Raw genomic sequence first — 25,758 nt, 5'->3', positions numbered from 1 at the left:
AGAGACACTCATTTTCCACGTCCAATAATAATGCAAATTTCCCTTTTAAATAAGTTTTTTTGACTCCCCACAAAGGCCTGAACATCCACCGTCGGCACATCAGGATTCTGTGGGTAGGCAGTGCCCTCGTGGATGTCCAGTTTGATGAGGCTACATGAGGAGGGCTCCGGGCAGCACAGGAGAGGGTCTGGAAAAGAGGCTGCCTCCTGGGCTCTAAAATCCCCACCTTCCTTCCTCCAGCCGTCCCCTGCATCTCTGAGCAAATTAGCCCAAGTGGGGACTCAGGATCCAGAGACCCTCACTGGCCAGTGCGTTAAACCTGCTTACCACACCTCTGCGGCTCAGGCAGAGAAGTCGGGGGACACATGGGGCCTGGAGTTACTGGCAAGCTGGAAAATGCACCCTGAGGACCCCTTCCCCGCTTCGTCTAAAGTATGGACTATTCCACTTTCAGCTCAGATGTCATCACTTCACGGGCATCCCCAACTATGCCACCACCTCCCAAAAGCCTTCCTTGGTGCCCCAGCTGGAATAACACCCACTGCTGACACTCATGCAGCACCAGCTTGGAGCCAGGCCAGATCTCAGTGCTTTACTCGAATTAACTCATTTCATCCTCATGACAGCACCATACGGCAGGTACTATCATTACTCCCATTTTACAGAGTTGGAGACTGAGGCCTGGAGAGGTGACGTGACTTGCCCAAGGTCACTCAGCTTTTCAGTGATGGAACAGGGAATGGAACCTAAGCAGCCTAGCTCCAGAGAAATGGGGGCTCACTCCTTCCTCTGAACCCAAAGGGAAGACTGTCCCTACCATCCTTTCTATTTTCCTATTCAAGATACTTGTCCTGGGGAATTCCCTGGCGGTCCAGTGGTTAGGACTCGGTGCTTTCACTGCTGGGGCCTGGGTTCAATCCCTGGTTGGGGAACTAAGATCCTGCCGGCCTCACGGCTCGGCAAGAGAAAAAAAAAAAAAATGATGTGTCCTTAACCAGTACTGCCACTAGCCCCTCTCACCACATGCATGGCTACCACCCTGCCCGATGGGCACCATCATCTCAGACGCGCAGTGACCTCTTCCTGGTCTCTCCACTTCCCCAGCAGCAGCCCTTTAAATGCAAAGCAGATCACATCCCTGCCCTGCACCACGCCCTCCATTAGTGCCCATCTCACCTGTCTCGCTCTCACATTCATCCTATTTCAAACGCTGAGGAATGGTGGCCACGTGAAGAGCTAATAGCCAACATTTAGTGAGCACTTACTGTGGGCCAGGAGCTGTTCGGAGCCCTCTCCTTCCTTGTATTAGCTCACTCGATCCTCAAGGACATCAAGGGTCAGGTCTAGTTTTTTACCCATTTTACAGGTGAGGACACTGAGGCATAGACAAGTTAAAACAACTTGCCAAAGGTGACACAGCCCATCAGCAGCCCGGCTCTGCCATGCTAATCTCGGACCATACAGATGTGATTCCCTGGAGAAGGGAGTCAGTAACGATGACAATGACAACGAAAGTAAGCACCGACATGGACTGAGCGCTTGCTCCAGGCCAAGGTCTCTCATCTCAGCACCGCTGACACTTGAGGTCGGATAATCCTCTGCTGTGGGGACCGTCCTGCACATTACGGGCTATTTAGTAGCATCGCTGGCCTCCACGCACTAGAAGCCAGTAGCACGGCCCCCTCTCCAAGCTGTGACAACCAAAAATGTCTCCAGACGTGGCCAAATGTCCCCTGGGGGCAAAATCACCCCCTGGTTGAGAACTGCTGCTCTCGGCTACACACTTTGTTGCTTTACCTCTTTGAGTCCTTCCATCAACCCAAGGAGGCACCATTATCCCTACTGCTCCATCAGAGGAGGAAACTGAGGCTCAGAGAGGACAGGAGTCTGGCCCAGGCCTCACGCCCGTGAGGCCAGTGCGGGTTTCCTCCCAGTGGGGAGGGTCCCGCGCAGCGCGGGTGGAGGAAAGCAGTTGCCTGCTGTGGGCTAGGTTGCCCCCCTTCCTCCAGCTGTCCCCTCACAATTCTAAGTGACTTGGGAAGAGAGTGGCTATTGCAACAAGGATCAATCTCCCTGTCCAGCAGCCCAAGGGGGCACCCAAGGGTCAGACACCCTCGGTGGCCAGTGGGTGGCCAGACCAGGACTCAAATGCAGGTGTGTCTGACCCGAGTCCATCCTCTTGCTCATGCTGCAGCAGAGGGGCCCCGCCAGGCCAGGAGGTCACAGGAGCCCCAGGACGCAGTCATTCAGCAAAGAGCTCTGAGGAAAAGGGGACCACACTCTACATGACATTAAAGGGAGGGAGAGCCAACTAAAAAGAGCCCCAGTCTGCTGGGTCCAACCCTCTGCCCATTGTTCCCGGGGGTGGAGGCTGGACCCGCCTGCCCACCTGTCTCTCCCTCTCCCAGATAGACCTGCAGACGAAGCTGGCCAAGGGTGGACGGAATGGGGACCCGGGGGAGAAGCCCACTCCCCAAAAGCTGCAGGCTCCCGTAGAGGCTGGGGCATCGTACTCACGAATTTTAAGAAAACATTCCCAAGTTCATGCTGAGACTGAGGCTCCGGATGTAAACAAAACTCCAAGGCAGCCAAGAAATCCTTATGAACTTCCAGGATGTCTTCAATGTTTGAGAACAGTATCTGCGAGGGAAATATGAGGCCCAAGGAGAACATTAATCGAGGCGTAGAGGAGACCAAAATGAAGCACAAAAAAAAAAAAATACATAGGAACTTCCCTCGTGGTCCAGTGGTGAAGAATCCACCTTGCAATGCAGGGGACGTGGATTTGATCCCTGGCCAGGGAACTAAGATCCCACATGCCGCAGGGCAACTAAGCCCATGCACCACAACTACTGAGCTCGCGCACCTCAACTAGAGACCCTGCGTGCCGCAAACTACAGAGCCCATGTGCTCTGGAACCCGCGTGCCACGGCTACAGAGCCCACCCGCCCAGCCTGCACGCCACAACTAGAGAAGAGAAAACCCGCATGCCACAACTAGAGAGAAGCCCGCGTGCCACAACAAAAGATCCTGTATGCCTCAACAAAGATCCCACATGCCGCAACTAAGACCTGACACAGCCATAAATAAATAAATAATAAATAATAAATAAATCTTTTAAAAAAAATACATAACCCCCGGTGCAGGCGAGGAGGGCGTAGGAAAACGGGCACTCTCATACGCTGGAGCTAACAGAAATCATGATACTAACAAAAATACTGCCAACATTTACTAAACAGGATTAATGCCTAATCCTGTGCCAATAACTTTACATGCACTTATGGCATCTAATCCTCACTATAACTCCACGAGGCAGGAGCTATTATCATCCCCAATTCATAGATGAAGAACGGATGCTCAGAGAAGATAATTAACATTCCCAAGGTCACGTGGTCCAGTGAAGCAGCGGAACTGAACTTCACACTCAGCCTGCAGAGGAATATATACCAAGACATCCATCACAATCTTCATCACGGCCAGACACACCTGGTATGTCCAACCATAGGACTGATTTTTTTTTTAATTGGAGTATAATTGCTTTACAAGCTTGTGTTACTTTCTGCAGCACAGCGAAGTGAATCAGCCATATGCACACATAGGACTGATTTTTAAAACGATGAGGGTACTTCCAGGCACCTATTAAAATGACCTGATAGAAGAAAATACAATAGAGAAAGATGTTGCAAATGCGCCATTTAAACTCTCACAAACAATATATGAGTGCCTGTTTCCCCACAGGAACCTATAAAGTTTGAAATGCACAATCTGACCCACAGTTCTACATTTCAGAATTTAACCTTTTGACCAGTCATTTCCAACCAGGGCTAGTTTTGCCTCCCAGAGGACATCTGCCAATGTTTGGGGACATTTTCAGTTGTCACAAACTGGGGAGAAGGATGCTACCGGTGTCTCATAGGTAGAGGCCAGCGATGCCACTACACATCCTATAACACACAGGACAGCCCCCATGGCAAAGAATCGTCCAGCCCAACTTGTTCACTGCACCGAGGCTGAGAACTGGGTGGATGGCCAAGACCATATACTGCAGCCTTATTTGCACTAGTAAAAGATTAGACAAAAGCCAAATATCCATTAATGGGGACTCGTCAAATAGTTAAATAAAGTAGATTGGCTATATTTAAATACATGCCATATTCTGAAATACTTTGAGCCTGTGAAAAGAATCTGCAGGTCTGTAGAAATGGATCTGGAGCCCTGAAATGATCCTTGATATATACTGCGGGGGGGAGGGGGGGAATCATGGTGCCACATGGGATTCCAATATGGGCCCATTTGTGTAAAATAACACACGCAAAGGCCACTCCTCTCTATGCTGGCAGAAGCGGAGACCCCACTGGACAATAACACAAGCTGCTAACCGTCATGGCCTCTAAGAAGAAGAACTAGGGGAGATTTTCACTGACTTAAAGCCCTTTGAACTGCATGAATTCCTTTTTCTGTTTTGTTTTGTTTTTTTAAACAGGTGCATTTTTTCTTTTTAATTTGGCCACACGGCGTGGCTTGCAGAATCTCAGTACCCCAACCAGGGATCAAACCCAGGCCCTGGCAGTGAAAGTGCCGATTCCTAACTACTGGACCACCAGGGAATTCCCTAAACAGAGGCATTTTAAATTTAATTTTGAAGAAGGCATTCACAGGGTTCAAAAATCAAAACACAGTAAAATAAATATGGTACGGAGTCCCTCTCCCACCCATCCCCCCACTCACCACCCACAGCTGCTGGCAGCCAGGGGTCACCAGTGTCGCTATGGTTACGGATCCCTCTAGGGTTTCTCACCATTCATTCATTCAGCAAGTACTAACTGAGCCCCTACTGTGTACCAGGCCCTGGGGACACAGCAGGGAACAATGACATGCCTGCCTCCATGGAGGTGACATTCTCCTGGAAGGGGACAGACAACCAACAAATAACTATAGTTTTCTAGGTGAAAAGAAGCACTAAAGACAAACATAAAACAGGAAGGGAGTCCCAAGGTGGAGCAGGAGGAAGAATTTGGACATTTAAACACGGAGGCCAAAAATGTAAGGCCAGACACTATAAAACTCTTAGAGGAAAACATAGGCAGAACACTCTATGATATAAATCACAGCAAGATCCTTTTTGACCCACCTGCTAGAGAAATGGAAATAAAAACAAAAATAAACAAATGGGACCTAATGAAACGTAAAAGCTTTTGCACAGCAAAGGAAACCATAAACAAGACGAAAAGACAACCCTCAGAATGGGAGAAAATATTTGCAAACAAAGCGACCAACAAAGGATTAATCTCCAAAATATACAAGGAGCTCAATATCAAAAAAACAAACAACCGAATCCAAAAATGGGTGTAAGATCTAAATAGACATTTCTCCAAAGAAGATATACAGGTTGCCAACAAACACATGAAAGAATGCTCAACATCATTAATCATTAGAGAAATGCATATCAAAACCACAATGAGTTATCACCTCACACCGTCGGAATGGCCATCATCAAAAAATCTACAAACAAATGCTGGCAAGGGTGTGGAGAAAAGGGAACACTCTTGCACTGTTGGTGGGAATGTAAATTGATACAGTCACTATGGAGGACACTATGGAGGTTCCTTAAAGAACTAAAAATAGAACTACCATACGACCCAGCAATCCCACTACTGGGCATATACCCTGAGAAAACCATAATTCAAAAAGAGTCATGTACCACAATGTTCATTGCAGCTCCATTTACAATAGCCAGGACATGGAAGGAACCTAAGTGTCCATCGACAGATGAATGGATAAAGAAGATGTGACACATATATATAATGGAATATTACTCAGACATAAAAAGAAACAAAACTGAGTTATTTGTAGTGAGGTGGATGGACCTAGAGTCTGTCATATAGAGTGAAGTAAGTCAGAAAAAGAAAAACAAATACTGTATGCTAACACATATATGTGGAATCCACATATATGTGGAAAAAATGGTTCTGATGAACCTAGGGGTAGGACAGGAATAATGATGCAGACATAGAGAATGGACTTGAGGACACGGGGAGGGGAAGGGTAAGCTGGGACAAAGTGAGAGAGTAGCATTGCCATGTATACACTACCAAATGTAAAATGGATAGCTAGTGGGAAGCAGCTGCATATAGCACAGGGAGATCAGCTCGGTGCTTTGTGACCACCTAGAGGGGTGGGATAGGGAGGGTGGGAGGGAGATGCAAGAGGGAGGGGATATGGGGATATATGTATATGTATAGCTGATTCACTTTGTTATAAAGCAGAAACTAACACACCATTGTAAAGCAATTATACTCCAATAAAGATGTTATTAAAAATAAATAAATAAATAAATAAACGCGGAGGCCAGGGACAACCGCTCTGAGAAGGTGACATTCGAGTCAAGGTCCCAAGGAATGAAGACCAACTCCATGGACCCTGCGGAGGCACCAGACAGTCTGCAGGGGGAGAGCCCTGAAAGTGGGCAGGGAAGGCTGAGGGGCAGGAGGCCACTCATCAAAGCTGCAGTCCCAGAAGGCCAGGGTTCCTCTTCGTCCTCCTCGAACTCGCCCTGAGGGACACTTGTCACATGAAGTGGCTGGAAGAATCACCCATACTGTTGGGTTATTCTTCTCTCTCTTCTTCTGTCCAGCTCACATGGTTAAATCTGCTTATGTTAAAGATACATAGGATAGATCCTATTGTTATACTTACTTCAAGGAAAGGCTACAGAATTTCAAAATAAATATCTATCACCTGAGTATATACCCCAAAGAAATTAGAGCCTGTGTCCCCCAAAAGACATAGACAAGAACGGTCATCACAGCCAAAAACTGGAAATTGCATGCATATCCACCCACGGGAGAATGAATGAGTCAATTGCGGCACAGTCATACTACAGAATACTACACAGCAATGAAAAAGAATGACTTCCAGCTACATACAAGAACATGGGCAAATCTCAGAGACATAACAGTGAGCAAAAGATGCCGGGCATGATGAAAGAGCTAATTTTTATATATAGTTCAAGAACAGGCAAAGCTAATCAATGCCACTAGAAGTCAGTGGTTATCTTTGGGGTGGGGGCATGTACTGGAGGGGGCACAGAGGAGCCTGCACTTAAGATTGTACCCTTTACTGTATGTGAATTATACCTCATAAAAAAGATAATTTTTTCCAACTGTAATAAATTATAAATTTTAATTATAATAGTTTTTAAGTTGTAATAGTTTGTAATAAACAGACCTAATAAACAGTAGGTACTCAGTAAGTATTTGCCTAAAGAATGAATGAATGCATATAAAGCTTTGATCCCAGACCTACCAGGGACCTGCCATGCTCTGGCCCTGTGTAGGTCTCTTTACATCTCTAAGCCTCAGCTTTCTTATCCAAAATACTGGGCTCAGAATTGTCAATGTACAAGGTATCCTTATTAACCAGGACATACACAAGGGGATGTCCTGCTTGACCAAGCCCTTTATATGCTGTACACGCTGGCACCTCTGACCCTGCCACTGCCCCGTCTCCCCTCTCTCTGAGGACCAGGACCCTGGAGCCCCAAGGACTGGAGGTGGCTTCCCAGAGAGTGAGGTCACATTAGAAAGCCAGGCCTGGGGACCGCTGGGGCCTCCACCATGCACACAGAAGGTCTACTGACTTCCTTTCAAAACTCCCCAGAGCCACAGCCAAGACTTAGCCTGGACCCAATTACTCATCCGCCCAGCCTCAACACTCAACACCCAGTGCAGGGCAGGGGCCAGGGTTGCCAGGAGGGCAGATGGAGGTGCCAGGCTCCCAGGGGCACTTGGGAAGGGATTTTCCACTGGCTCCAAGCCAGGGTCCCTGGCATGAGGAGACTGGAAGACAGGATGGTTGCATTGAGCAAGGGGAGAGTCTCGAGGTGGGGAGTGGGGCCCTGAGGCTGAGTCCTCCTCACATCCCCCAAGCACTGTCTGCTCGCGGGACCCAGAGCCCTCCAGGGGCTGCAAGGAGCAAGCCATTGGGAGGCCAAAGGCAGCTGCCCGCGGGGTGGACCCGAGCACCCTCTGAGAATCACCCGGGAGGAACAAGGCAGCTCCACACACAGCGGCAGGGACAGTCGGGAAAGGGGCCAGCCCCGGGTCCACACCTTGACGTTCTCCTCCGTCAGGCCCTTCTCCACCGAGTCCGCCGTGTTCTGCCGGATGCGATGCAGGAATGCCTGGAGGAGAGAAGCAGGGAGAGGTGAGCGTCCACGCCTCCAGTCCCCCGGAGGTGGCTCGAAAAAAGGGTTACAAGTTCAAATGCCAACTAGGCCCTGGGAGGCACCACGATCCAGGGACATGGGCAGGAAATAAGCAAAAACCTACTCTGCCCTTCAGCCAACATGTGTTTATGAAGCATCTACTCCACCAGGCTCTGCAGAGACCAACACAAACCCTGCCCTCAGGAGCTGCACCCACACCTGCTTCATCACCCGCAGGACCCTCTTCGACTACAGTTCATTTTCCTTTTTTTTCCTCTTGCTTAAAAACTTAACTTCTAAATAATAACCATTCACATGGCTCAAAAATCAAAAATATGAAGTCTCCTTTAGCGCAGGCCCCATCCATCCAGCCCTTCCCATCCCCCATGGGACCCACAGCTCCTAGTGGCTTACGTATTATTCCAAATAAACATACACAGGTTGATCAAAGGGTACAAAGTTCCAGTTATTGGATGAATAAGTTCTGGGGATCTAATGTACAGCATAGTGATTATGGTTAATTATACTCTATTATATACCTAAAGTTGCACTATGGTGGTAATCATTTAGCAATATACAAATGTACTAAAGCAAGCTGTACACCTTAAACTTACACAGTGTTACATGTCAATTGTATCTCGATAAAGCTGGGGAAAAAAACACAAATATATTTATGTATATACATACACATATATACACACACACATACACATATATTCTTATTTTCCCCTTTTTACACACCAAGAGATAGCCGCGTACACAGGACACACTGCACCTGCTTTTTCCACTTAGAGATCTCTCCATATCATTACCTGGGGAGCACCGTCATTCTCTTTTCACGGCTGCCCAGGATCCTACTGTATGGACAGACCACAGTCGTTCTGCCACTTTTTTCAAGGGCTTGGAACAGAGAAATCATTTCTCTCCTCTGTGATGTGACAGACAATAAAGGCGGGGCCTGGCAGGGATCGTGGGGAACAGGCGAGCACATGTCCATCAAAGCGGGGCGGCTACTTGTCCCCTCCGAGTGCGGCCAGGTGGGAGGCCAGCAGCCCCAGTATCACCAGATGTTCTGGGTGTGGGGTTTTTTTTATTTCCCAAGAGAAACCAGAAATTAGGATTTTTGTTTTAAAGCAAAGTCTCCCAGCTTTTAAATGGTGGCAAAAGAGCCATCTGTTTTTGTGAGGAACTAGGTTTTAGGGGTCAAGCATGAAAGTGGAGCGACCAGAGTGGAGGGGTGCAGCCCCTCCACTGATGAGCAATGACAGCGGCCTGGCACTGGTGTGGGTGGGACAGAGCAGGCAGAGGACAAGCCACTGAGAGATCCCGTGGACAGGCCGGGGGAACAGAACAGACATGGGGGAGGGGAGGAGGAGATGGGAGCATCTGAGGGAGACTGAGGCCAGCCCCGCTGACAGCAAACTCTGCCGGGTTTGCCCTGACTCTAGGGCTTGTCCCCAGGCTGACCACATGGAGTCCCCTGCGAAAATGACTTCACGGTCCACTGGCCACGATGAGGCATGGTGGCCTGTCAGTCACCTTCCCTGCCATGGGTGGTTAGAGCAAAGGGGAGATCTCTGAGTCGGGGGAGGTGGAAGGGACAGCCCAGGGTGGAGGGAAGCAGGGGCAGGCCAGCAGAGAGGAGGTTGCTGGATCCTTTCCCATCACGAGAAGGGACGTCCATGGATGTTATGGGGAGCCGGCCACCTGCAGACTCTGCTTTCCTAGGAAGAGGTGCGCTGACACTCCACATGGCAGGTCACAGAGAGGAAAGTCAGGGACACACAGCAAAGCGGCCCTGCCTCTCTGTCCACACTCACCACGGCGTGTTCTCGACCAGCCCCTGCAGCCCAAGTATATATCCCCAGCCTGGACTTAGCTGGATTTCTGACAACTCGACAACTCCACCTGGATGTCCAAGGGGCATCTCAAATTAACGCATCCAAAACCTAGTTCCTGAACTTCCCTCCAAACCCACACACCACCAAGCCCTTCCCAGCCTGAGGAATGGCATCTGTGCCTTGCAAGTGCTCCAGCCAAAACCCCCCCGTGTCGTCCTCGACCTCCCCTCTTTCTCTGACACTCCATTTCCATCCATCAGCAAATGCTATCAGCTTCACCTTCAACGTGTATTAAACATTGGACCACTTCTCCCCACCTCCTCAGCCACCCACCTGGTCCAAGTCACCAACACCTCCTGCCTGGACTAATGCAATCACCTCCTCCCTATTCCTTTCTCCACACACACAGCCAGAGGGATCCTTTTAAATACGTAAATCAGATCCTATCAATCCATGGCTTGAAACTCTCCATGGCTACTCAATACACTTAAATAAAAAAAAAAAATCCACATCTTTCCACAGCTCCAGGTCCCCATGACCTCTACTAGTTAATCTCTTTGAACACACCTTCCAGCATTCCACCCCCCACACACACCTCAATAATCTTCAGCCACATCTTCAACCCCTCTATTCCTTCCACCTGCCAGGCACATCCCTACCTCAGGATCTTTGCACATGCTGTTCCTACCTGCAAGGATATTCTCTCCCAGCTCTGTCCTGGGCCAGCTTTTTCTCATTCATCAGACCTTAGCTCAAATGTCACCTCCTCCAGGATGCCCTCCTTGTCTTCATGCACTTATCACTTTCTCATCTTGCATTAAGAGTCCATTTGTCAGATAAAAAGACTAAGATTAAGCAGTCTACACCAGCGCCTAAGGGAAAGACCAAAATAAGAAGGGAGCATGGCTGGAATGAAACATTTATCCCAATCCAACAACAGAGGCCAGATTGGGAGACTAATGATTTGGGTTTAAACTGTACTCCTCCTCCTTTGTGTGGTGTGACCTCAGGAAAGTGCATTAGCCTCTCTGAGTCTCAGTTTACTCTTCGCAAATACGTAGATCATAGTAGTACTGTCGTCCTACCTTCCAGAATGTACTAGGATAAAGTGAATGGGAGCTCCATGAGGACAGGGTCTGCTTCCCAGCTGTACCCCCAGGGCCTAGACTAGTGCCTGGAACACAGTAAGCCCTCACAAATCAAAGGAAGGATACAATTTGCCTGACACAGTGCCCGACACATGGCAGGAACCTCAACTCGGGCTACTTGGAAGCCTGATGATCTTTCTCTTTAAAGGACAACGGGTAGAGGGGTCAGGAGACAGGAGCTCCTAGAGGATGTTTTAACAGGGCCTGTGATGCTGCCGGGAAGTCCAGCCTCCAGCCTCCAGCCTCCTCAGACAGGAGAGTGACAAAGGCAGCCTCACCCAGCACCGCCGGGGAGAGCAGGAAGCTGGGAGCGCAGCGCGGCTGGCCTAGATCACAGCTTCCTGTCCCACTTTCTCCACAAGAGCGCGGCCACCACTATTGTGCTGGGACAATGCGAGCCTCGGGCCACCCACAGAGGAGCCGCAAACAGGCTGGTGTGATGGGCATAATGGGCAGCTCGTGACCCGGAAAGAATGGGCAGGCAGGGGCTCTGGACCCAGCCCTCGTGCTGCCCACGGCATGACTGGCTTTTCCAGGCGGCGCCAATGCCCTCTGTGCAGGCAGGATGGTGAAAGGGACCCTCCGGGGTGACTCCGTGTCCAAACCTTGACAGCTTTGGAACACTCGGCCAAAAGCAGCTCTCATCTTGGAAACCTCCCTTAGAGACAAGCCCGTTCTCAGGGTTTCCAGGGCTGCCTGAAACTCTCCTCTGGCCCCGGAATCTTTGTCCATGCCGTGTCCATGCCGCACCCCTGCCTGGGCCGCTTCCCTGCATCTGGCCAAGTCCGCCTCTTCTCTTTATGATGATGATGAAATACGTCAAGGAGCCAGAAAAGGACAGAGGAAAATTTAACAAACACCCACAAACGCATCGCTACCTAGTTTCAGCAAATCTTATTAGCATTATGTCAAATTTGCTTTAAACCATTTTCAAAAAGAAATTCATCAAGTCTGGAGGAGGTGTAGACAGGGAAGGGCCACGAGGAAGCCCTCAGGGCGGGGGCTGGAAATATTCTACTTCTTGATCTGAGTGGCGGTTACACAGGCAAATGCGTATGCAAAGCCTAATCAGTGTGCACCTAAGATCAGTGCACTTTACCCATGTACCTTGTAAATATTAAACCTCAGTGGAGACACAGGAAGAAAGGCATCATTAGAGAGAGAGGTGAGCTACCTGTGCACCTGCCCGTCCTGCAAGGCACCCACTGCCCTGGATATGTGGTCCTCACTCCCACACATGCCTTTGCCCGCTTACCAGGCACGTGTGAATTGAGGAGCGATGAAGAATACCGTTCTGCGTGCTTACGACATTTTTATAAATGACGTCCTTTCAGCAACTTCCTTTTCTCACTCAACATCACATCTTCCACCTTTACCCATATCAATACGTGCACTTGGCAACGCCTGCTGCCCGAACCCCACCCACATGCCTTGGTTCTTAGCCCTGGGGTGCACCCCAGCACCATTCAGCCACCAGCGCCCGCTTCTCTTGGCGTGAGGACCCTCTCTCACATGCAGAGCAGGCTGCAAAGACAGACGAGGACTGAGGCACGTGAGGGCCTGCTTCCCCGAGGAAGCTTCCTCGAGGGCCCCAGGGGCCCGCACTGGTCACCTGCTTGATGACACACCTTTCTCAGCTGCCTTCCCTTCCCTGCCTCACTCCCCGACTCTGCTATTGGTGCTCCCTGGGGTGAACTCCCAAGGAAACTGCTCAGCCTTCAATCAGTCTCAGGATCTGTTTCTGCGGAGCCCCACACTAAGACCTCAAGTTGTCCATTTCATTGCTGAGCAGATGTAAGTAACCACTATCAGGCTGCAGATGTCTAAGTTGTTTCAAATGTTCTCTCTATAAATGATGCTGTGATGAAGAGGCCCACGGGGGCTCAGGTGCTCAAGATCCTCTAGGCGCACCTGAGTCTCCTGAGCACAGGTGTGCAAGTTCCCCCAAGTGTACACCTAGGTACGGAATGGTTGGCCGTAGATTAGAGACATGAACTTGACTAGTTAATGACAAATGGCTCTCCAACATGATTGTACCAACCTACACTCCAACCAGCTGCGGATGAGAGTTCCCACCATTCCATACCCAGAACAAGACCCACATGCTCTCATTCATTCGTGCAACAAACATTTGCTGAGACCTGCAAAGTCCCGACATGAGTTCATTGCAACCCCCATGATCAGCTTTCAGCGTAGCTATTTTGGTCCCACTCTATAGATGAGAAAAACTGAGGCTCATAAGTGAAGTAACCTAACAGAAGTTACGCAGCCAGAAACCAAGAGAGTCGAACCTGAGCCCAGGACTGTCTGGCTCCTGCTTGCTGCTGGGAGAAGGGGACCAGACAGGCTGCTCATAGAGCTCCTAACCCAAGTGCCTTCATGGTCCCCAGAGCTCTGAGCGGAACAGGAAGACACAGCATAATTGATTAGTGATGTCTGCCACGGCCATGGGAAGAAGAAGAGTAGCAGGGTTGTGCGTTTGCCATGTCCAGCGAGCTCCAACTTGACTGAGAAACTCAGAGGGTGAGAGACACAGGTCCGAGTTCAAACAAAAAGTTGGTGATAAGCCACAGTTCAGAACCAGGTCTCCTGATGCCAGGCCAGCCTTGTCCCTGCCCCACTTTGCCTTAGAGCAGCAGTCCTTGACCAGGGCGGGTGATTTTATCCCCCAGAAGAGATGTGACAATGTCTGAAGACATTTTTAGTTGTCACAATTGGGGATGCGGGTGCTGCTGGCGTCTCAAGGGTAGAGGACAAGGATACTGCTAAATACACGAAGATGCATCTGGTCCCAGACGTCAATAGCGCCAATGCAGAGAAACCCTTGCCTTAGAAGTGGCTCTTACTAAAACCTAGGAAACAATCCGCTCCCTTCTACAGCCGACAAGATCCTGTAGGATAAGCGCCCTTCCCACCCCACTCGGGCTTACTCTTTCAGGTGCAGCCGTGCTGGCTCCTTTTTGTTTCCTGAACACACTGACCCTGTCCTCCCGCCCAGGGCTTTGCCGTTGCAGCTCTCTGCCTATAAAGCCACCGCTGCAAGATGTTCAACTGGCAGGGGAGCCCCCTCGTCAAGGAGGTCTCCCTCTTGGACTCCGTATAAAGGAGGGTCTCGCCTCACTCCTCACAGCTGTCTGAACCCTGTTACCCTTCACAGAATTTATCACTATTGGCAGCGCTCTTATCAACTAAGTTTTGTATATATTTGATTGTTCGGTAACATCTTCCCCAGAGAGTGTGCACCCTCTCACAGTGGAAGATGGTTTCGTTCACTGCTGTCCCCTTGCACCCAGAACACTGTCTGACACATAGTAGGTGCTCAAGAAACATGTGGAGGAAAGGTGGGAGAGAGGGAGAAAAACTGAGGAAGGAGCCCCAGAATAGGCTCCAGAAGTAACAGGTACAGAATTGAAAAGTATATTAATAATAATAATAATAACAGATTTACTATTTTTTAGCAATTATTATCATACCTTACACCTTTGGACCTTATTATGTGACAGGTGCTACTCTAAGTGTTTTACTCCTCAAACAATCCTAGGAGGTAGGTACTATTATTACTGTGCCCATTTTACAGAGGAGGGAACTGAAGCCCAGTGTAGTGAAGAGATTACCCAAAGCCACACAGCTAGTAGGTAGCAGAGCTGGGCCTCAAACCCAGGCAGTCTGGCCTGAGGATGAGTCTCCAATCCATTCCCAACATGCATCCGCAGTGAGTAACTGTACACAATAAACCACATAAGCATAAGACAGATAGCAGCTGCCCTTTGGGGTGCCCCTGGGGAGGCTCCATCTGTCTGGAACCTGTAGCCACAGCCTTGGGAGGATAATTCTCTCCCTGGAGATAAAAAGGAGGGAAAGAGGCCTCGAAGGTACTCTCTGAGACGGATGCCAGCAATCTGATCACTAGGAGGAGAGGGCCCGCCTGCCGCCAAGGACATCCCCGCCTCGGCTGGGGTGACCTCATCAGACATATGGCGAAACCTGAGAGGGCCAGGGGAATGGCTAGAAGTAGGGGAGGTGGGGGCAGGGCAGCCCCCAGACCATAACAAGGACAGAGGAAAGGGGGTGCCCTGAAGACCCCAAACCCCTACGTGATCTGGGTGGTCCAGGGTCCAGGGAAGCAGAGTGTCATAGAATAGCCTTGAATCCAAGTAATAATAATAAAGTAACAATAACAACGGCAGCAGGGGCTTTTTGAGAGCCTGCACTAAGCAGCCCCACACAGGCCAGAGTTTGGGAAGACCCCCAAATGCGCAGACTCCTACAAAGCCCAAGTGCTATGCTTCATCCATTTAAGTTCTGAGCATTTATCCTACAGGAAAAACTAAATCTCACATGTGTCATCAAGATTTAACTTTAGTATCTGATTTAAAATTCTAATACTTAGGGTTTAGTTAAATTGTCCATCTTGACAAAAGGACATCGTGCTAAAAATGGTTTGCAGAAATCCATATAATGATACAAAAAGACTGTTAATGTAACTCTAGGGGGAAAAAAGCCAAGTTACAGAAGAGTACATAAAATACTGTCTCATTTTTGGTTAAATTATTTCTACGTAAGCATAGAAAAAAGAAGTATGGAATGAAATACCCTAAATTGTGTGAGAGTATGGCCAAGATTACTAGCTGTTGCCCAATATCTGGTCTCTCCTTTTCCAGATTTTAGAATAAAGACTGTATTTCCCAGCTTCCCTTGCAACTAGGTGTGGTCCCATTACTAAGTTTGGGCTCGGGAGGTATAACTGGATGTATTACATACGACATCATGGAAGTATCCTTGGAGATGATGGGAGGAACAGGCAGGGATTCTCTCTTGCTATTCCTCCTTCCTGTTGCTTGGATAGCAAATGTGATGCCTGGAGGTCAGGCAGCCATCTTATACCATGAAGTAAAAGCCAGGGGTTGAAGAAGATGGATCCGCAATACAGAAGGAGCTTATGTCCCTAATGACAGTGGAGCCAACATATCTATCCTGGGCAGCCTATAATTCAGTAAGAAAGAAAATTCCCTATCATTTAAGGCACTGTTTGGGTTTTATCACTAGCCATGGAACCTAACTCTGAGAGTGGAATTAGAAGTAATTTCAATTTTCTCCTTTCTTCATTTCTGTTTTTTTCCAAATTTCGACTTCCAAATCAAAAGTCATTTTGTAACATAAATGTATGGTTTCCTTTTTTAATTTTGGACAGGAGAGGTTACTACACGTACCAGGCTCTCACCCCAATTATCGCTTCTTCAGCATCAGGAAGACTAGTCTGCATTTTCCTCCTGGAGGGCATGTGTCCCCAGGTGGAAAGGGTAGTGCCCACCGGCAGAGACGAAACCAGACACATGTGAGATGAGAAAGCTGCCCTTCCGCAGTGGGGCCTCTGAGCTGCCCACCCCTCCTTCTCCGTGTTGACTCTGGAAACCACCAGGCTCCCCAGGAAGGTGCCCATGCTGGCCGAGCCCCCCAGGAGCTGGCCTGGGGTGGAACATAAGAGCTTCCCCCACCCGCAGCCACTACCACCACCCAGGCGGAGATTAAAAACCTCTCCACTCTATTCTCCGCAAGCACCCCCTTTCGTCAGGCCTATGCCAGGAGCACAGAGCCACTGGCCCAGAACTAGCTTTCCCAAGAGACCCAAATTTCAGATTTGAGACGTCATCCCCAAGGAAGGTTACCTACTCACTCACAGTCCTACCTGAGAGGAATGAGAGAAGATAACGTTTCTGTTACAACTTCAGACTTCCTCCTTTACATCACATCTCACATAGCACGTTATGTATCGATAGATCATATTTTATAGTAATAGCACAAATACACTGCCTTGTATTGTGTCTTCAACAGACTTCCGTTTCAGCACTAAAAATGAGCCTCCCGACCGTTCTGTGAACATCCCAGGCACCGTCCTTACCGTCCCACCTCAGGGCCTTTGCATGTGCTGTTCCCTTTTCCTGGAAGACTCTCTCCAAAAATCTGCAGGGCCCCTTGCTCACTTCCGAGAGGCCTTCTCCCACCACCCGCTTTAAAGCAGAAGCCCACCCTCCCCCCTCCCCCTCTTATCCTTCTCTATCCCCGCTACAGCACTGGCCTCCGCCTACACGGATCTACATCTCTGCTTGTTGCTACACGTCCCCTGCAACATCAGCTCCAGCAGAGCAGTGGCTTGTTCATACGGCATCCACCTCGCGGGCCTGACCAACGCCTGGCACAGAGCAGGTGCTCAGTAAAAAGGGCTTCAGCGGGCGACTGGTGACCAGCCGGCCTATCCGTGGTAACAATCCCATGAGGTATGTTGTGAGTAGCCCTTTTTTAGGAAAAAGGAAACCAGGACATGAATCACCAACGGGGCTCTGGAGTCCGACGGTCAAGCTTTGTGCCTGGACCCCCACCCTGCCAGGTGCTGAAGTAAGGATTAAATGCCACACTGCAGGTCAACAATCAGTTGCCTAGGGTCTCTCCCCACCCCACGCAGGGACCCCCAATCAGGCTCGGTGCCAGGCTCACAGGAGGTGCCCAGTGAATAGATGAGCACGGAAGGGGTGGGAACTTTTAATTCCATGTCACCCCTGAACAAGAAGAGGTCCCTTCCCACCAGCCTCTGGCCACAGGCGGTACCGTTCCTTGGACCTACAAAAACACAGGGGCCCTTTAAAAATACGGGTGTTGGTCCCAAATACAGAAAGAAAACTCCGTTGTCAAAATTATTAAATCTTTTTTTTTTTTTAATTTTATTTATTTATGGCTGTGTTGGGTCTCCGTTTCTGTGCGAGGGCTTTCTCCAGTTGTGGCAAGCGGGGGCCACTCTTTATCACGGTGCGCAGGCCTCTCACTAACGCGGCCTCTCCTGTTGCGGAGCACAGGCTCCAGACGCGCAGGCTCAGTAATTGCGGCCCACGGGCCCAGCCGCTCCACGGCATGTGGGATCTTCCCAGACCAGGGCTTGAACCCATGTCCCCTGCATTGGCAGGCAGACTCTCAACCACAACGCCACCAGGGAAGCCCAAAATTATTAAATCTTGATTTAAATGTCTGCAAAGCATAACCTGTGTCAGCGCATCAAGTACCAATCCGTTCCCCTCCTAGCTGCACATACGGGGAGCACGGCGAGCACGGGCATGTCTTAGTAGCTTTACCACGACGGGAGCCCTGGGCCGGCTCGCCAGGAGCAGACCCTGAGACAAAGATCTGAGACAAGTAGTTGATCTGGGAGGTGACCTTGGCAAATGCAGGCAAGGGAGGGGAGAAGTGGGCCCAGGAAGAGAGGGCAGCCAGTATAGGGTATGAGATCAAGCAAGTGGCCAGGGTGGACCATGGGGGCTCAATCCCTTTGAGGTCCCCTGAGAGCCAGAGTGGTCACCTCTGAGCGATCCCCGGGGTGGGGTGAGAGGGGGCCGAGGGAGCTGGGGCATTTATACACCCATCCTGTTGGTCACTGGCTGGAGGGCAGGAGGCAGGGCGCTCATTCACTGGCACTTCCAGTCTGCCCTGTAGGTGTGGAAGCAGCTCGGTTGGCCAGATAAAGCCACCCGGCGGAGGACAGCAGGTACTGGCAGTGGGAAGTCCAGCTGCAGTGCCCTGACTGGCTGGGGAGCCAAAAGGAGCCTCCAGAAGAAAGAGGGCTTAGGGCCGCCGAGGGTCGGGGAGCGGCTGTGTCTGCTCCAAGGCACAAGGCCAGCCTCTGAAAAACGAAGGCTGCACCAGCTGGTTACTGTGACAGAGGGCCTCCCAGGTCAAACTGATGTTCTCCTGGTCTGCACTAGGATGACCCTCCTGGTCGTGAAATACTTTGGTGACTGGCAACATCTCTCAGGGTGCGGGGGCTGAGGTCAGAGGAGGTAGCTGAGAAGCCGCGGGCGGAGGGGACTTCGCACAGCGGCTGTGTCACAGGGCATCTGCACATACCCGCCATGAGGCCACAGCACCCCAAGGTCTCCTCCAGCTCTGAGAAACTCTCCCTTCTCAAATGACAGAAGGGTCCTGCATCTCTTAAGGAAGCAGTATATATGAGAAGGGCTGAGCTTCAGAGGTTGGAACCGGCCACCTGGTTCAGATCCTGCCTTTGTCACCTACCGCTGTGTGACTTAGACTAGTGACTCCACCTCTCTGTGCCCCATCTATGAAATGGATGGGGATACTAAAGTTACTGACACCACAGGCTACCATGAGGCTAAAACGAAATACTACAGGCAAAGTGCTCAAACACCAGCTCTGCCACTGACAGGCTGTGTGACCCTGAGCAACTCACTTAACCTCTCTCTGCCTCAGTTTCCACCTCTGTAAAATGAGTACACAGGATTCCAATGAGGATTACAGAACCTAACACACACAGCAGGCACTTTGAAAGGTGCCTGGTACACAGTAAGTGCTCAATCAAGCATCAGCTGCTATAACCTCCACAGCCCCATCTCGAGCTGATAGGGAGATAGACATGAACACACTGTGTTTCTTAAGGAAGCTTCTGGAATTGGAGCAACCCCATTTATAGACCTCCTACTACGCGCCAGAGACTCTTCCATTTATCCTACATTATGTTGACTTGTTATTTGTCTTTTTCATCCTAAAAACAGTCCTATTATCAACGGCTTCCCTGGCTCCGGGGTGAGACGAGGGGGAAGGCTTTACAGACTGCATTGTGCCACCACATCTGCCTGGCACCATGCAAAGCCGTCCGCTGCTGCCACCGCACCTCGCCACCCTGCTCCATCTGCCTGCCAACCGCGTGACCTCAGAGTCACTGAACTTCTTCCTCGGAGCCTATTTCTTCATCCAAGGAAAAGAGGCAGTTGCTGAGGCGTAAGCAAGATGATGCAGGTAAAAACTAACTACGAAGACTTCCTGGAAGAAGTGGCACAGAAGCGGGGCAGAGAGAGGTGGGCTGGACTATGCAAGGGAACAGGAACTTAATTGTCTTCTCGGGGGAGAAGGCTGTCACCAAGGACCACCCACGCCAACAAGCATGACCTGGGGCGTACTGTGTGCCAAACATGGAGCTGGGTGCTGGAGACACAGACATGACCTTGCCACGGGGGGATCGATTACTCCTGCGCTCACCTGTTTACTCAACGCTCACTGCACACCTACTGTGTGCCAGGCACTGTTAGGAGCCAACGACACATCAGTAAATGAACAAATCAGACCGAATCTGCCCTCATGGAGCAGTGGCGAGACTGACCATAAATAGGTTTTAAAATTAAATGGCAGGTGGGGATGAGCGCTATGAAGAAAAATAAAGCAAGATGAGGCAACAGAGAGGGATCAGGTGAGGGAGCTGTTTCACAGAGATGTTCAAGGAAAGCCTCGCTGAGGAGCTAGCATTTGAGCAGATACTCGGGGACTGAGGTGAAGCAGCAGCTCTGCAGGCATCCGAGGGAAGGGCATTCTAGGTAGAGGGAACAGTCAGTGCAAAGTCCCTGAGGCACACTCAGTCCATCTAAGAGCAGCCTAACTAAAATATCTGTCCCTACTCCTGGCCTGTTTTCTTCACAACACCGGTCAATGTGGACATTATGTGTGTCCGTTTATTTGTCTATTGTCCCTCTAGCCCACCAGAATATGGGTTCCAGAAAGGCAATGATGTTTTTGTCTGCGTCACTGTTGTATCCCCAGAGTCTGGGATTGGGCCCAGCACACAGAATACCCTTGACAAATACGTGTTTAATTGACTAATCAACTAATCATCTGGAAAAGACTCCTGCTACCCACCACACAGCTTCTAGGCCCTGAAAAAAGGTGCCCACGAGCTCTGGAGCCCCACCCCATTCCCCACCATGGAGGAAGTTAAAGCAAAAACTTAGTTGCTACAACCTGTTGTGAACAGGTCTGATGCAATAGAGGGGGGAGGGGGGGCCATAGAGGGGAAGCCAACACTCCTCCCCACACAGATCCCATCCCAGGGGCTGGGGCTTGGCCTGCAATCTCCCTGAATTCCCCCGTGACCCATCATTCCTTCAGCAACGATATACCCAGTGCCTCCAACATGCTACCAAGCTATAATTTACTCTCATGGGTCTCAAATTGGTGGCCCACAGGCATGTTTAGTTTGACCAGCAATGGGCTTTGAGGAAATTCAGGCCTAAGTTTGAATATCAGATTTCCCATTAAAATCTCAGCTTCTCTTGAAATAGCTGACCACAGGTCTCAAAAGCCCACAGAGCCACAGCTGGCTGTAGGAGAGTGGCAGCTACCAAATTTACCCAGGGCAGGTGCTGCTCCTTTTCCACTACCCAACCTCTTGCTACAGTCATCTTCCTACCGGGCCCTGTGGGCATTTGAATGTGAGACCCCGATCCTAGACCTGGCAAATGTGAAGCCTACCGATTCTCCCCATACCGGTACCCAGAGCAGACATCACTGATGGAGCACAGATCTCTTTCCTGCTGAGTCTTCTCTACACTGTTGAGAATCTCTCTTCCCTAGCTGTTATCACCCACACCCGTTAACGTGATCTGAGATCCTTCCTATTCTAACCTCAACTTCTCCCCCTTCTCCTTTGGGCCCCTCAGCTTTTTTTCCTGAAGAATGGGCTCATCAGAGTGGGATTAGAGCGGGGTATCTCAACCCTGGAACCACGGATATTTGAGCAGATGATTCTTTGCTGTGTGGGCTCTCCCGTGTATTATAAGATATTTAGCAGCATCCCTGGCCTCTACCCTCTAGAAACTAGTAGCAAACCCCACCCTCAGTTGTGACAACCAGAAATGTCTCCAAACATTGCCCAGTATCTCCTGTGGGGACAAGGGGGGAATCTCCCCCAGTCAAGAACCACTGCATTACATCATAGTTAAGAAAATGTCTCTAGAGCCAAGCCAATCCTGGCTCTGTCATTTACTGGCTATGTGACCCTGGGCAGCCTCTCTGTCTCAGTTTCTTTCTCTGCAAAATGCAGATACAAAAATGGTACCTGACTGCTAATGAGTATGGAGTTTCTTTTGCGGGTAATGAAAATGTCCTTAAATTAGATGGGTAGTTGATGGTCGCACAATTCTGTGAATATACTAAAAACCACTGAATTACACACTTTAAGTGGGTAAAGTATATGGTACGTGAATTATATCTCAAATTAATTATATCTCAGCTGTTACACACACACACACACACACACACACACACACACACACACACGGTATTTACCTCACAGGGGTATTGTGAGAATTTGATGATTTAGGATAAAGTGCCTTAGTGAGCGCAAAATGAGTCTTAGCCCACATTATCAGCATCAGCCCACATTGATCAGGGGATGCAGACGGGCGGGCAGCTTCGAGGAAAAGCCCGCAATGACTGAGACAGTGGTGTCTGGGAACGGGCTCCACTTTGGGTGGTATTTCCCGCCGGAATGTCCCAGACAAAGCAAACCAAGTCACTCGGGGGCCCCAGGATGCAGGGTGGGGTGGCTGGACGTCCTGGGGTCCCTGTGCCTGTCTGTGGCAGGACAATGGGTGGAATGTGGTCTCCTCTCCACGGAGCTGACACTTGACATCTGAGGACAATGACTTTCAAGAGGTTTTGTTTTTTCCTCGGCCCGGCCTTTTTTTCCATTTCCCTAAACAATTGTTCCTCGGGCTGGTGGGGGAGCGGCCCCCCCCTGGGCTTGTGAAGAATTGTCTTTGGAGAGTCAGGAAACAATGCACAAAAGTGAGAGAATGTAAAAATAGTGGCACTCAGCGACCGGCCGGGGAGGGGTCTCAGCGTGGAGGTTTCCTCCGGTTTATTTTTCCCAGCGCCTGCTCAGGCCCCAGGGAAGGAATTCAGGCGCTCGAAGAGGCTGCTGACAGCCGTGCCAGTCTCAAGAGCACTGACATTTACTGCTCAGATGGAGTTTGGGGTCTTAAATTCAGGGAGTGTCAGCTCTGCTCCCACTGCTTCCCACACACTGCCTTATCCCAGACAACCTCACCCCTGTCTTTCAGAAAAGGAGACCGAGGTTCTCAGTGGATGAAGCACCAGCCCCAGAGCACACGGCTAAGTGGACAGAGCTGGGATCTGACCTCTGGGCCACCAGAGTCCGAACACTGGCCTTCTGCTGCATCTGCTGACCTAGTCTTGTGCTCTTAGCTTCCCTGACTGACTACCCACCCACATCCCACTTGTGATGGGGCCACTTTGTTGAAGTCCTCTCCCTTCTAGCTCCACAAGGGCCGTCACCTTTGTCCCCACGGTCCAGCACAGCCTCTGGCCTTCCAGGTCCAGAGATAAAGGGAGGGAGACGTTGCAAGGGGAGCCTGAGGACGCCAGGGGGCAGAGAGGCCCCTGCTGCCCTTGACCACCGAGGTCAGCTGAATAAAGACCCCCTGAAGATGTTCACATCGTAATCCCCAAACCTATGAATATGTGACCTTACATGGCAAAAGGGACCTTGCAGATGTGATCTGGGTAATGATCTTGAGATGGGGAAATTATGGCAGATTATCCAACTGGGCCCTTTGAGGACATAGGGTCCTTAAAAGAGAAAGAAGGAAGCAGGAGAGTGAGTGTCGGGTGATACAGAGTGAGAAAGACCGGCTATCCCTGGCTGTGAAGATGGATGGGGGCCTGGAGCCAAGGAATGCGGGCAGCCTCTAGCAACTGGAAAGGCAAGTAAATGAATGCTCCCCTAGAGCCCCCAGAGGGAACACGGCCCTGCCAGCAACTTAATTTTAGCCCTGTAAGTCCCACTGCAGACATGTGACCTCCAGAAATCTAAGATAATAAATCTGTGTTGCTTTAAGTCACCAATTTGGTAGCAATTTGCTACAGCAGCAAAAGGAAACTGATATAGCCACCCACCTGGAGACACATATAGGAAAGAAAACAAAACCTCCATCACATCTCCATCAATAGCCTGACACAATCCTAATACTCCACTGTTAATTATTACGAATACATAATAGATACTATTACGTAGAACAGCTACACAGTTCATACATTTCTATTTAGTCTTATAATTAGTAAGCTGTGAAATGTCTTCTTTCCCCACCACTGATGGTCTCTATTAACAAATATTCATTAAGGACTGGTGGTCTGAAAACAAAAATTATCATAATAATTATAATAATATCAACTCTCCTTAACTACCCAGCTCTATTCAGTTCCTGAATTTAGAACGTAAGAAGCCATTTAGTAAGATCAGATGTGGGAAACCTCAGGATGCCGAGTTATCTGACTATATGACGCTCACGTTTCCAGTGGAGTAGCACACAAGAACCAGCAGCACCATGAATTAAGTGCTTACTGTATGCCAACGCCAAGAGTCTATGAGGAGGTGACCGCTGTAGCCCTGTTCACAGACAAGGAAATGGGATCTCAGGTCATTTGCTCAAGGTCATGCAGGGAGGAAAGGACGGTGCCAGTACTGAGCCCAGGCCCATGGAGCTTCAGAGTCAAGACTCTTTCCCGTGGGACTAGATGGCCTCTTGGGTTCAAAAGGGGGGAGAATTTAGTTGGGGGTGGGGGAGTGGTGTAGCCTGGTGGGATGACCAGGAGTCGGGAGGCCTAGGTCAGTTAGGCATCCCTGGCTGGAGTGACCCTAGGCAAGTGACAAGGGGGATCTTTACAACATGCAAATGTGGTCCCCATTGCCTTGCCACACTTACCAATGGCTCCCCACTGTTCTGAGGATAACAACCAAAAAGGCCAACCCACCTCGCCACCACCACAAAGCCTTTAGGCTCTTCAGGCTGTTCCGAAAAGACACCAAGCTTGCTCCTGCCCCTGGGCCTTTGCACATGCGGTTCCCTCCAACCACAACGCTCATTGCCCTCCCTTTACCCAGTTAACATCGATTCACCTTCCCTGCCCTCCCAACCAGGTCAAAGCCCACGTACAGGCTCCAGCAGCTCCGTAAACCCTTCTTAGAGCCCTCGTAGCTCTAATAACCTACGAGATTATTCAATTCATGCCTGTCTTCCTCACCAGAACTCCTAGAGGTCTTGCTTAGTCACAGTTTTACTCCTGTTTCATTCACTCTGTTTTATTCATAGCTACAGCCCCAGCACTTAGTGCCTGGCACTCAATACATTTCTGATGAATGAACAGGTGATAATGAATGAATGAATGAATGAGACATCCCTTTCTCTGGGGCTCAGTTTCCTCATCTATAAAACATGAAGAGTAATAGTGCCAACCACAAAGATCACCATGAGGATTATAAGAAATGATGCACACTAGCTAGGTGATTTGGGGAGACTGATTCCTCCTCTCTGGGCCTCAGTTTCCCCCTCTGCACAATGGGGACCACACAGTGTCCACTGCTCAGGACCCTCTGACTTGGTTTCCAAATGCGATCCTGCCATGGACTCACTGTGTGACCCTGGGGAAGCCGTTCCCATATTCCATCCTCTATTCCCTCTTCTGTGAAATGGGGATAGCAGGGCTTGGACGAGAGGCTTCCTAAGGATCCCCCAGATCTGGAACTGGGGATGAGACCCACACACTTTAATCACCCCACACCCTACCAGTAAAACAAGCCCCACCGCAGACCGACAGGTCCGACAGGTCACCAGAGATTTTTCCAAGTGAGTCTTTCGACAGCTCCTTTCCTGGGGGACTCAACCACCACCCAGCGACTCCGAGAGGGAGGGGAGAGGAGGGGAGGGGGAGG

At 50.0% G+C, this 25,758-nt stretch overlaps 1 protein-coding gene across 3 annotated transcripts in view; it reads right to left on the bottom strand.

Moving 5' to 3' along the window:
• Positions 1-25,758, bottom strand: part of PREX1 (phosphatidylinositol-3,4,5-trisphosphate dependent Rac exchange factor 1) — a 192,513-nt gene that overhangs the window by 106,194 nt on the left and 60,561 nt on the right. For all 3 annotated transcript variants that reach the window (XM_059896182.1, XM_059896185.1, XM_059896184.1), the window contains exons 2-3: positions 8,111-8,182; positions 2,518-2,640 (exon numbers count right to left, since the gene is read on the bottom strand). In XM_059896182.1, coding sequence (XP_059752165.1) covers positions 2,518-2,640; positions 8,111-8,182 — 195 coding nt within the window. The remainder of the gene's footprint in view (positions 1-2,517; positions 2,641-8,110; positions 8,183-25,758) is intronic.

This window comes from Balaenoptera ricei, chromosome 15 (genome assembly GCF_028023285.1).
Source record: "Balaenoptera ricei isolate mBalRic1 chromosome 15, mBalRic1.hap2, whole genome shotgun sequence".
Lineage (NCBI taxonomy): Eukaryota > Metazoa > Chordata > Mammalia > Artiodactyla > Balaenopteridae > Balaenoptera > Balaenoptera ricei.
Note: the sequence above shows the minus strand (reverse complement) of the source record. Positions and strands in the feature narration are given on the sequence as shown.